Here is a 12861-nt window from a genome sequence, read left to right as displayed (position 1 = left end):
AATTTTGCAGCTTTCAGGCCCCCGGCACTGAGCTTGGATCTTCTGACAGTTTTTACCAGCTGAGCGTCTTGCATTGGGGATTTTTCCCCTTCTATACCACCAGATTGGAGTGAAACTAAGGGAAGAAACGGATAAAACTTGGTCTTGCCTTCTCAACGGGCAACTTGATATATTTTACGTGCTAGCGTGAAGGGTCTGATGACTCCGACCAAGAGCAGTACTGTGCCTTGCTTCGAGCAAGCCACCAAAGTCACAACAGCCGCTTCCCTCCTGGGCGGACGCGCAGCTCTGGCTCCGCGTTAACCCCCCAGCGGCCGGCAGCCCGCAGGGAACGCCGAGCTCCGCAGAGGTCCCGCGAGGGCCCGGCTTGGCGACGGCGGCGACAAAACTCCCGAAATCGGTGCCCTTTCGCAGGCAGGACTTGTGTCCCGATTCCCTTGACTCGGCCAGGGCCTCGGCTAGGCCTGGGGAAGGGCAGGCGTTATTTTGCAAGCCGGGTCTCTAACGCACGGTCTCAAGGAGACGCTGTTAGCTGTTTTTCGCGGGCTTCTTGCCCGTGCAAGGCAATACAGCGTTGCAGCCGTGACGGTCTGAGGATGTGAGACATGTAAGTTTGAGAAAGTGGCGGTATTTTTAATTAGAGCAGCTCAGGAGGGGCTCGTGTGCCTGGAAGGTTGTTTCCTCCGAGTGCGCCAGTCGTGCCAATAAAAGATATCGCTCCTGCGGGTGACTGTCAGGGGCAAAAACAGCCGCAAGCCAGGGAATTTTGCCTTATCGCCACAAACTTCTCATCACTGATGCGGGTTGGGGGAGGGGGGGAAGAAGGACTTGATCGTGCGGACGCTTGCGCGGAGCGCTGCAGCCGCCTCTCGGTGTGTCCCGGCCCCGGCGTGGGTCCCCCGCGGCCCCCGGGGTGCCTGTGCCCCCGTCGAGGCGAGGGGCCCCCCGAGGGCGTCCGCAGGCCCCGCCGCGGCTCTCCTCGGGGCCGGGCCGCCCCTTCGGGGGAGGTTTAGGCCGCGCTGCGTTTCTCCCTTATTGATTCCAGCCGCCTCGGAGCGGCCGCAGCCGGTTCGGGGCGGCCGGCGGGGGCCTCGCGGCGACAGAGAGAGGCGGCGCCGCGCCGGGAGCGCGGCCCAGGTCCGTCCCTGCTCGGCGGGGAGCGGCCCCGGCGCCCGCGTTCCGGCTGCGCGGCCGGGCCTCGCCGCGGCCCTGCCCGCCTTGCCCCGCCGAGCGCGGGGCAGGTCGCAGGTCGGGCAGGGCAGTGGGGGCAGGTCGGGCAGGGCAGGTCGGGGAGCGGCGACCCCCCCACAGGGGACGAGCGGGAGCTGCGCGTCTCTCCCGGCCGGCGAGGTGTCGTGGGGCGGCGCGGTGCTCCCCCTGTAGCGTCGTTTCTCACAGTTTTAGCAACGCTGTGAAAGCTGAGAGTGCTGTGGGGTTTTTTTTTTAATTAATTATTATTTTTTATTTATTTTTATTTTTATTCTTTTTTTTTTAATTTCCCGCTATAGTGCGGTACGGCTCAGAGACCCGTTCGTGCGCGATGTGCTTCGCGCGTTCCCTCGCAGTGTGTGTGTGTGTGTCCCCCCCCCCCCCAGCGCGATGCCTTTTTTCTGTGTGCCCCCGTGTTGACCTCAGTAACGTTGTACAAGGCGGCGAAACAAGGCCGAGCCTTCAGCGGCGGCACCTTAGGCTGGGCTCTGTTGCCAAGGTGGCTTTCAGCTGCTGGTTATCGCTGAATTTTTTATTTTTATTTATTTATTTTTATCTTGTTACGCACGTCTATATGAAATTATCTGACGCCTCTATCTCGCCAGCCTCTGCCGTCTTATCTCCCCTGCTTTTAATTGGAAATGAGCTTCAGCGGCAGCGAAAGAGCTGCGAACGGAGAGCTGTCGGCTCGGGCCGTGGGGCTGCTGCCCGCGTCGCGCGCTCGGAGAGGCTCTTCGTGGCGGTGGGAGGAGGGCTCCGTTTCCCTGGCTCCGGGAAATGGGAGGGCCGCACCGGTGCCGAACTGTATCCTGGTGGTTGCACCCCCGCTCGTGTTTTCCTTCCCTCACTAATGACGTGTTTTTCCTCGTCCCCGCAGGCTTGCAGGTTGTCCTCAAGTCCATCATGAAGGCGATGGTGCCCTTGCTTCAGATCGGGCTGCTTCTCTTCTTCGCCATCGTCATGTTTGCCATTATCGGGCTGGAGTTTTACATGGGGAAGTTTCACAAAACCTGCTTCTCCAACGAGACAGGTGAGATCTGGGCTTCGCTCCGCTCATGGTGCGTCAACGCGACGCTCGCAGTCCCCGTCATGTGATCTGGACGCTTCCAGGCCCGTCGGGCCTTGGATGTTGGTGCAGACGTGTGCGGTAGGGATGAGAGGGTCAGTTCCTGCAGGGCACCAAACGTGCATCTCTGCGGCTTGAAAAGAATTGCTGCGAGCGTGTGCTGATCCCATGGTGTCCCAGCGGCCTCCTGGAAAAATTCTAGTTTGATAACTGCTCTTTACCTCGAAGTGCCGGGCAGATCGTGGCTATGGAGGGCCCAGGTCCCTGACGGCGTGTCGGTACAGCCTCTTGGGTTCACTGTTCTCCATTTCCTCTCCCGCACAACTCTAGCAATCCTAATGCTGTTTTTTCAACTCCACTGCTGTCTAACCTTTCGCAGGATCTCTGAAGTCTTCTTTTATTTCTCCTTTCCACTCTTGATGCTTTTTTAAATTTTTTCCTCATTTCTTTTATTCTCTGCGTTTTTTTCACTTTCCTAATTGCTTTGAATTGCTGTCAGATTCTTTTTTCCACCCTGCTCTCATGTTGCTTTTCCTCTTCGATACCTCGCTATTCTCTCCCTCTTTATCCACCTGCTCTAAGAGTTAACAGACCTTGTACTCGCTGTCACATGCACGGTGGGACAGATCCTCCTCTCCCTTTTACACCACCATGGCATCTTTGACTCGGAGTGAGATGAAGGTGCTTAGGGCCTTCGGGCATGGGAGTATCTTTTTTCGTATTAGAAATGCAGACGCAAATCCCCGTGGTTCCAGCTAATTATAAGGGTGATTTTTTTTGTTATGGTTGGTCCATTTTCATTTTCAGCACTTTTAGGCTCTATGAACAGCTGCTGATTGAATTAATTTCCTTGTAAGGCTTCTGGGGTAAGTTGCAGGGGTAAGAGAAAATCATCAGTGTGATATAGTAAGGTTGGAAAGACTGAGAGCAGCCAAAAAAAAGAGAAAGAAGAAAAAAGAAAAAAGACTGTAAATGGATGAAAGGCAAGGAGCCCTCAGATGGAGAAAGGATAAAAATGCCCTTTAAATGGGCTCTCTAGCTTCTGCAAGGGAAAGAGAGGCCCATGCAGAGGTACGAACGGCTCCAGAGGTGTGGGACCGAATACCCTCAGGCTCTGGGACGGGGCCTTGGAGCGCTGCCCCGCGAACATGCCGAGGCCTCGGGACATGCCAAGGCCTTAGGGCGTCCGCCGTCCCGGCAGCGCTGCCGCTGGGCGCTGCGTCGGCACCGCAGCCAGGCAGCTCGGCAGAGAGCCCTCGCTGCGTGCTAATAAAAGCCTTGATGAAAGATCAGGATAAAACCTGGCAGCCTCCACAAGAAACGCTGCAGCCAGGAAATTGGAAGTGGTACACTGCAGAGCAAATGACATGTGTCCGCCTGTGAATGAGTGATAAACCCCAGAAAACAGAGGTGGAGAGTAGTAGTGCCCAAAGACCCTCAGCCAGGGACCAGCTGTCGTGTGAAAGCCAGCTGCTTGTCCCTGGCTCAGAACTTGTTTTAATTAAAAAAAAAAAAAAAAAAAAAAAACCCACCATTTTTTTTTCCATGTAATTTTTTAATATTCCTATTGTAGCTTTGCTAATATGTGTTGGTTATCTGGGCTACCCACAGATGGAAATATTTTTCCTGTCTCCAGAAGATTGCAATTTAAGGTACAATTGAGTGTCTTTAAAGCACAGTCTTGTATTTTCAGTGGTTATCACTAATAGGGCTTCATATTGATTTATTTAGATGTATTCAAATTGTAATAAAAGAACATCCTAGCCAAATCTCTGGGCATCCTCCACTGTGCTTTTTAACAAAGACCAACATGGAAATAGTTTAACATATTAAATTTACACAGAGCTTTGCAAAAGCAGGATGAATTTGTTTTCTTGGTTATGTTACTCTGGGACATAAGCAGAACAGCACAACTTGTAAAGGACAGTCAGGTGTTGAGAGACTGCCTGTGAGCAAAACACAGTGATCTGCGGAAGAAACGAAATTTTTGGACTGAATTTGTAGGAGAGGAAGAGTTGTTTTGCTCTGTGTGTATTCAGTGCCTAGCAGCATAGGTCTCAGCCCACTGCTTAGGCTGTTGCAGCGATTGCATAGGAATAATAATAATGATGATATTGGTGTGTAGGAAGAGGAAGATTTCTCACCGAGATGTCGGGGAGAAAGCAATTAAGAGTTTTGCATTTTTGAAGAGCATTTTCAGATCTGTTAAATTGCAACCTTGGAATGAGATGGGCAATTGCTGGCATCCCTAGTTTGCAGCTAGTGTCTGCAGGCTGAGTGCCACTGAGCTCCGAGGCTCATTCACCACTGGGCTGGCGTTAGCCAGTAGGCTAAAGAGTGATTTTTTTTTTTTCTTTTTCCAGAAACTAGTTAACTTAAAAGGGGGGAAAAAAATACCAAGTGCAGTCCTGTTTGCATTCTCTGCAGACAACTCTCTCTGACATCATGATGACTAAGAGATCTGTGTGCCAAGCTGAGGACTAAGAACAGATTTTTGTCACGTGTAATGTCGTGTGTAAGTGACTACTGCTTGCTGGGTGGCCACCAGCTAGGAATTGGGAGTGCAGCCAAAAAACGTTGTGCATGTGTTGCATATCTCTACATCGCAGCACCTGGCATCTCAGTGGGAGGGGAGCAGGGCCCGTTCTGGCGTGGTAGGTCTCACCTCTCTGAATCTGCTCTTGGATCGTGTGGGAAGGGGTCTGTGTTTACAGGCACCATCCCGTTCTTTTCTCAAGGCTGATGTGCTCGTTGTCAGATGAATTATAGAGATCAGTTCCACCTGCTTCCCAGGAAATGGCACGGTGGTGTTTCTGGAAAGGCAGAGTGGTGCGGTTTCCTGGAGCTGGAATCCCTTGCGAGAGGAGCAGCGAAGCATCCCACAGTCTAATCAGCCAAGCCTTTTAAAACCTAAGTGCTCATCATCTTGAAAGAGGTGCATTAACAAGCCCAGGCCTGATACCACAGCCTCCAAGCGCTGACTCGAGTGTGGAAATGTGAACCTCGTTAACGAGATGCCTCTGTCAAAGGGTAGCAAATTGGTGGAGATGATGCTCAGGCTTGACTTTGTTCCAAATCCCTGAAGTGAGCAGAAACCTGAGATTTTTACTGGAACCAAGAGCCAAATGAGAGGTACCAGTAGCTATTTCAGCTTGTCGTAGAGGGAACCAAGTAGAAGTGTGAACAGCAAATGTTGCTAATCCAGTAGTTGTGCATAGGTCAATAATAAAGAGGGATGTTGGGGATCAAACTATGGCAAAAGGTTCATGAAAGACCTTTTCCACTCAGCCTTGACAGATTGTTCTGAGCTAGTGTAAACCTCTGCTTCTTTTGATGAAAATGGGTAAAATTATTGGCTGTGCATTTCCCAGGGGATGCGTGACTTGTTTTCCTCTCCCTGCATCCTCCATACAGTCATGTTCTGCTGACACAGAGACTTATTTTTAAGCAGAGCCACTTGTGCATGTTCTCAGCCACCCTCTGCTGCTTACCCGGTCCAAGAGCTGTGAAGCTGCTTGCAGAAAGGAGGGCATCACACTTATTTCACAATTATCCGTGAGACTCTCCTTTTCTCCTCTCTGTTCCCTGCTCATGGGAGTAGGGACCAGTTCTGTACTCTATTAAAAAAAAAACAAACCAAAAAACCCCTTCGTAGTAGACTTGTGTTGCATTTGAAGAGCATTACCTGGAAACAAAAGGCCAAACATCAGAGAGAAAAGCGGACTCTTTTTTTTTTAAATTTTTTTTAAGGTACCCTCATGTATAATCCTCAAGAGCTGTATGTGGTATTTTCTTTTTGCAGGCTTGCCTCACTAAGCCTGTGGTTGCCCATTTGGGAGCCTGAGAGAGATGCCGTGCACTGAGGTGTTGAGTCAACAACGAAAGGTCAAAGACATGCACACACGCATGCGCACTTATGACACATCCTGGAAGCGGGGTGACAAGCCTTGCTTTCCTCCTGCGGGCTTTTCTCTGTGTAATGGTTATTCCTAATTATTGTTAGCGCTGATTTTGTTTTCCTCCTGGTGAATTTGATTTTGTGGAGTTTGACGCTCCATTACCGTAACGTCGTGTCACTTTTAAAACCCTTTAATATTTCCAGGATTGCATCTCTGTGCAAATAGGAATATTGCCTAGTGTATTCATTTGCTTTGAAAACCCAGCCAGCCCTTTATTTTCCAAATTGCTCTCTGTTGGTGCTTGTAATGTCTCTGGAGGCCTGCAACAGGCAAGGAAAAAGAGGAATAATATGACTCTGATGTGCCTTTCATTTGGAACAGGGGGACGGAGAGCTTTTGGTTCTCAACCTGAAGAGAGGTCAGTTTTTCTGTGCTGAGGTAGTAAAACTGGCAGATTTTGATATTGCTGTGAACTGACCAAATTGGGGTCAGTCGCAGATCTGAGTAACTACTTCTGACCTGGCCCTGAAAGATGCTGGCCACCCTTCTGACCTGTCCCATGTGGTCCTTGACCACAGCAGACCTCTCCTCCTTTGCCTTCCCTGGGTCTGGACAAAACTCGTTACAGCTTTGCAGAGAAGCTCCACTCCCTGCAGCGGCAGCTGTGCAGAACAAGCAGGGCAGCTGCTCTGGGTGCTGTTAGATGTTTTATGTTGTGGCTATCCTTACCCCAGGGACGCTCTGCTGGATTTTTCCCTTGCTAAGTGGACCTAGACAGTACAACACTGCCCTTTTTGGACTGAAGCTCTTAGTCCCCTCAGCTGCCTTGTGACGAAGCCAGAGGCTCCTCATGCATCTATGATCTAACATCTGGACGTGGACAATTTTGGGGCTATCCACGAGCAGCTCTTGCTTATGCCACCAGTGGAGAATCTGCTCTTCTGCTTTATTGTTATAGCATGAATATTTAGCACTCAGCTATGCTGTATGAAGGTGTATCATTGGGTGACAGTATCTTCTTATGTATGCAGCATTCTCAAGGCCTCAGTTTTATTTTACTGCACTGTTTTATTGTGGTGTTGATCATTTATGACATAGCCGAATACTGTTGCCAACGATAAATTGTGGGCTCTTCGGGGAGAGCTCTGCTCCACCCTGCCTTAAGCCCCTCTTTATACCACAGCGGTGTATAGATGATTACATGGGCATAATGCTCTTTTACCTGTCCAAAGTGGCATAAAGAAACCTGAAGTGCAAATCAGATTCTTGTGGTGGTGCGAGGAGGGTGCAGCGGCACCAGCCTGCTTCAATAACTTTGGTTAGTAACTTTTTCTCCCCGCTGTTCTCTTCCACAGGTGATGAGGTGGGAGATTTTCCTTGTGGAGAGGAGCCTCCTGCCAGGCAATGTGAGAGCGGGACCACCTGCAGGGAATACTGGCAAGGACCCAACTACGGCATCACCAACTTCGACAATATCCTGTTTGCTGTGCTCACCGTCTTCCAGTGCATCACCATGGAGGGATGGACCGACATCCTCTACAATGTGAGTCCACTGGTGGGGCTGTAGGACTTCTGGGGCGGTGCATGAATTGCATTCGTTTGGGAACGGTGGCCCTGGAAAAAAAGTCAATTTCTTGGTGTTTTTTCTACTGATTAGCAACTAACCCTGCTTTTTAGGAAGATTATTCTCTTTTTTTTTTTAGGGTTGTTCTGCAGGTCCTGCAGGGGCCTTTGAACCGCTATCACAGGCTACGGTGGCGGTGGTTCAAGGCTGCAGGCTTGCTTACCTGCAATATGATGTCTTGTGTCAGCATGGTGTTGTCATGACAAAGGATTGGCAGGTATCACTCCAAGTGCTGGTATGCTCTGCTGTAGGATGGATGTGTGAATAGGAGTGTGTCTTTGCAGGATGTCCAATAGAAAACCGGTTAACAAATTGTATAAAAAGGGGTGGCAAAACTGGTGATATCATGTATCTAGAAGTTTTCTTTATGGACAGGGTCTAGCCTTTGTGATAGGTACTGTAATCCACATCAGTGAACAACGTCAGCCAGGTTTCAGCACTGAAATTCAGTACTCCTATTGGCAATTCCAATGTGATTTTAAAAAGTCCTATCAGTCACCTTCATAGCTGGCATGACTCCACTGCCGGTAGAGGAGCTGCACCAGGTTGAATTCCTCATAAGGGTCTTTGCTGGCTGTGCCTCCTGCCAACACAGACCATCACTGTTACAACCACTCCAGCTCAAAACCTTTTGGTCAATATTTTCATTTCAATCCCCAAAAGAGTAGAGCACCCCCACCCAATTAATAACAGCAAAAACTGCACCATCTTTCAGACAATAATACACATCTTCATTTCTGCATTTTGTACCTGCCTGTTTGAGGAGTCCTGTCTTGAGAGGCAAGCATCTAAGCCTTGCCTTCTCTCTGGGTGATTTAAATAAACAATCTGTGAATAGAGCCCTGCAGTTGGTTCCCAGCATCTGTATCAGATTTTCTTACAAAGTGTGGGCACCTGCTCTTCGGTAGTCATAAGGGACCTGTGTACCTGCTACAGACCTGTTCTCCACAGGTTCGTGCTTTCCTTAGATTTTTGCCTGTCTCCACAGTGCACGTAAAGTGGAACAGTTCAGGTCTGGAGGATGCTCTAGATGTTTTTTTACTTCCTTTTTCTATAGTAGTGAAGGACTCTATCAAGTACAGGCTGTGCAAGAGAGGACATGTTCCAGCTCACGTTAGGAACAGCGATGATTAGGAATGCACGGCTGCACTGCAACCAAGGACGTACTGTGGTATGTTCCGCAGTACTTGCGCCATGGGCTCGGGTTAGCGTTGTGCCAACCTCTCTGTTGTGAGTTGTGCTGGGGAGAGCAAAAGGCCACAAATTATGCCACTTATGATGGCTAAAATCGTCATAAGCATTCCCGGGAGCAGAGGCGTGGAGCTGCTTCTTGTGCAGTGGAGTGTGTGCGTAAAGGAAAAACTTGGGGCCGTATCAAGACCACCTACTGTGGATAGTGTGACTACTTCTTTCCGCTGACCACGGAAGGAAGCACGCTCTGACAGCTATGACAGCTGTAATCTGAATTACCTTGCACTGTCTTAGAAGAGCCAGTGTGGACATAATAACTAAGGTAGGCATTAATAATGCTTCCAGACCATTTCACTGGCCGATAGGTCTACAAAGTGTTCAGTCTATTTCACTGTGATCTCTAGACCCATGCTGGGCTCTTTCAGAGACCTTCCTCTGAGGGTTTCTGTAGCAACAGGGAAGTTTTATTAATATCAACCACAGTAGACTGTAAGGTACATATCTACTGTGCTTGAAGTCAATATATCTGATTTATTACCTTCTCCAGTCATTGCTCAGCTCGTCCATTTCTCACCAGTCTCTGTCTGCTTAGAGTGATCTCTAGAAGGTCTCCTCTCCCCATTGCACTTCTCTCCTTGAAAATTCATCCCTCAACCAGTTTCCCCCATTCTCATTCAGCAATCCTGCTTCTTCCTCCTACGGCCATCCATTGTAAGAAAAGCCCGTTAGCATCCTGGTTGGAATTGATTAATCAATACATAGTGTATTAGATCATCTTCTCCCAAACTGCCTTTTGTACCAGATGCGAAAAACAGAGCTGACTATTGGAGTATTGATTTTTGGGGTTGCTTTGAAAATTACTGTAGCATCATTTTAGCTATTCATTAATCTAACTGGAAACAGTTGCCTGGGTGGGGTGCAGTGAGTATTTGCTGTACCAGTGGCAGGCCTCACCTGACCCCACTGGTTAGATTTTAAAGGCTGGTGGGTTTCATGTCTCTGACAGGTGTGAGGATGTCTGGATGGCCTACTTGTAGGATGGAGGAATTGCAAAATTTCAGGCTAGAAGCTGAAAGCCAGTTTGGGGATGTTTCCCCTGGAGTTGTATGCCAATACCCTCCTTTGAAGTGCGTTGCAGCCCTGTATGATCTGTGAGCAAGCACCTTTGGAAATATTCAATGACTATTAGACTTTGCACACTGCTAGTGAAGCTGTTTCCCCTCATGTCCAGTCTAGGGACAAGACCACAGGCGAAAAGGTGGTGAGCCAGATGAAGTCATCCTGAGGACCATCAGCTGGTCTGGGGGACCTAGGCCCCATGGTCTGAAAACACTTTGTCTTGCGCTGTGAGACTGCGTTGTTAGAAGAGTGCGGACTGGCTCCTTTAAAAGTTTGGGACTGTTTTTCTTGGGTTTTAACTCTCTTGAATTCAGACTGAATCTACCCAAGCCTGCTCTCCCAGGCTATCTCTCTCAGCATGGTACTTAATGTGCTTTAAGTTCAGCATCATTGCTCTCAGATATGGGCTTTGCGTGTCGCGCTACAGAATCGGTTGTCAGACTGTGTTCAAGTAACTAGCGCTAGGCAGCTAGCAGCCGGCTCTGCTGTCCCTCCCTCTGCCCAGCCCCTGCACGCGGGCTCCCAGCTCTCTGTGCCATTCTGCGTGCTGAAGAGCTCGCTGTGCTTTTTGCAGGTTAGCAACTGAGAAAGCATGTGGGTGGAGAAGAGGAAAGAAGATGCACTCTGCAGTCCCTAACTTTTTTGCAGCTTCAGTCATCCGTTGTTTTCTGACTGTGTGGCTTTCATCTTGGTTTCCTCTGTGCCCATTCTAGGTTCATGACATTTAAAAATGAAGCCAAAGTCCAAACCATGCTGCAATAGTGATTGAAAACTCAACAAGGCGAATGCTGATGCAGCTGTCAGACTGTGTTGCAGAGGTAACAGCAATGCAACCATCAATCCTTCCAGCCCTGGTCAATACAGCAACTGCTCTGGGTCAGTCCAGTACTGCCTGGATCAGGTGGGACCATACTGGACCTATACTGGATTGATCTGGGAAGGAGCTGGAGGATGTAGCCTGTTGCATCCAGAGCTTGGAGTGGAGTAAAAGAGTATTTGCGAGGATCGCTCTCCTTGGTTTGTGGAGGATGGAAAGTATGTCAGCATGTTTAGGTTTAGAGAAAGGGTGAGAGGTTAGAGGTTCTTAGTTGTTCAGAGAGCTCTGACTTACCATTTGGGGTTCTCCACTGATGAGAATGGCTTTGGCCAGATGAAAATCATGCAGCGATGGAGCTAGTTTTCCTGCAAGCCCCAGCCTTGGGTCTGCTCAGGAAACCTGCTTTCCAGACGTACAGGTTCCTCACTGGAACTGAGCTATGGACTCACTTTCAGTGTTTGCCTAATTAAAATTTGCAAAAGGCTGTGGGACCATAAGATGCAAGACACTGTCTATGTAAACTGTGATTATGCTTTAGTAATTAAAAAAAAAAAAAAAAAAAAGGCTGGTGGCTTTTTTCTGCCATCAACTAACTAAAAACCAGTGAAGGTTGCTATTCCTCAGGCTTAGCAGTGCCCTTCTTTGAACCCTGCCTTTGTGTGACCACTGCCACATTTTGGCTCTGTTTGGGTGGGGTAGGTTGGTTTCCTTGCTTGTGCGAGCCCTCTCCCTTCCTGCTGTTAAAAGGGACAGCCCTCACATGGGGTCCCTTCTTGGGGCTGAAATCACTTTGATGCCAGGCAGTCTAGGACTGAGACCCATTACGGGGAAGCTGAGGTTTTGGACTGCTTCCTTAATGGGCCATTCATTTCCTTCTGGCAGAGGAGGTGATTGATTGCTTGCCCTGGATCAATAGCGCTTTATTTCTCCTCTTTTTCTGCTACAACCGTTGCTGCTGGGCTTTGCTGTGGGGTGCTAAGAAGAGTTAGCCTTTTTCTTTGCAGTGGTGATGGTTGAGGTCTGTCACAGTGTCAGATGTCCTTTACTAGTTCATCATTAACTTAATGAAGGGAGAGAGCTGGTTTCTGTCCTGAAAGCAACTTTAAGATTGTTAGGCCTAGCTGAAAAATAGGTCTGTGGTGGCATCAGGCAAGCAGAAGAGTTTGGTGTAAACTGACACTCAGGGAAGAGGGAGAGTGAAGTTGAGTTTGATAGTTCGGCTCAGGTCTTTCCAAAGGCTCCAGTGAGATCTTCTTTGTGAAGATTATTTTGTCATTTCCAAAGGACTGAGATGACTTTACATGTGGTCCAGATGCAGGCTTTCTACAGATTTAGAGAAAAATAGCATCAGAGACGAGGCTTTGCAGTAAGTAACCTACCTGGCAAATTTTGACTTCTTCTCCAATGATAAAACTGATAAATTGGGAGGGCAGGGAGAATACACAAATCTCAGACTCATTTTTCCTTGTTGATCCACTGTTTATACTTTCATGGAGTTTCCTTTTAATTGGGGCCAATGAAAGTTTTCTAGCAAGACTATCTGGAAGGTGATTTATGCTTGAAGCAAAGAGATTGAATCATCAGTCGGGTAAAATGCTGTAAGAATAAGCCTAAGCTGAGGAAAACTCCTTCCTGAATCAGCATCACAATAGGGGCAGAGCAATTACTCCAAACAAGCTCTTGTGCAAACTGCAGGTTTGGCAGCTCTGGCCTATATCTAATCACAGAGGTCCAAGGAGCAACAGGTGATTTAGGAAGCAGCCTAACTAGAGCACCTGCTCTCTGGGCAGCAGTGCTGTTCAAGTACAAGATGCTCTGGAGTAGCAATCCTGGGTCTTTTTTTTCCTTTTCTTTCCTGTTCTGTTTTTCCTGTTTCTTCCTTCTTTTTTTTTTTCTTCTTTTTTTCCTGTAACTGGGACTACCCAACCCAGTCTAG

At 48.7% G+C, this 12861-nt stretch overlaps 1 protein-coding gene across 1 annotated transcript in view; it reads left to right on the top strand.

Annotated features, from left to right (window-relative positions):
• The window catches only part of CACNA1B (calcium voltage-gated channel subunit alpha1 B), a 317072-nt gene that overhangs the window by 111747 nt on the left and 192464 nt on the right, over positions 1-12861 (top strand). The window contains exons 5-6 of the mRNA XM_067308827.1: positions 2087-2239; positions 7530-7717. Of these exons, the coding sequence (XP_067164928.1) occupies positions 2087-2239; positions 7530-7717 (341 nt within the window). The remainder of the gene's footprint in view (positions 1-2086; positions 2240-7529; positions 7718-12861) is intronic.

This window comes from Apteryx mantelli, chromosome 21, assembly GCF_036417845.1.
Source record: "Apteryx mantelli isolate bAptMan1 chromosome 21, bAptMan1.hap1, whole genome shotgun sequence".
NCBI lineage: Eukaryota > Metazoa > Chordata > Aves > Apterygiformes > Apterygidae > Apteryx > Apteryx mantelli.
The sequence above is the reverse complement of the archived record's forward strand: the minus strand, read 5'-3'. Positions and strand labels throughout refer to the sequence as shown.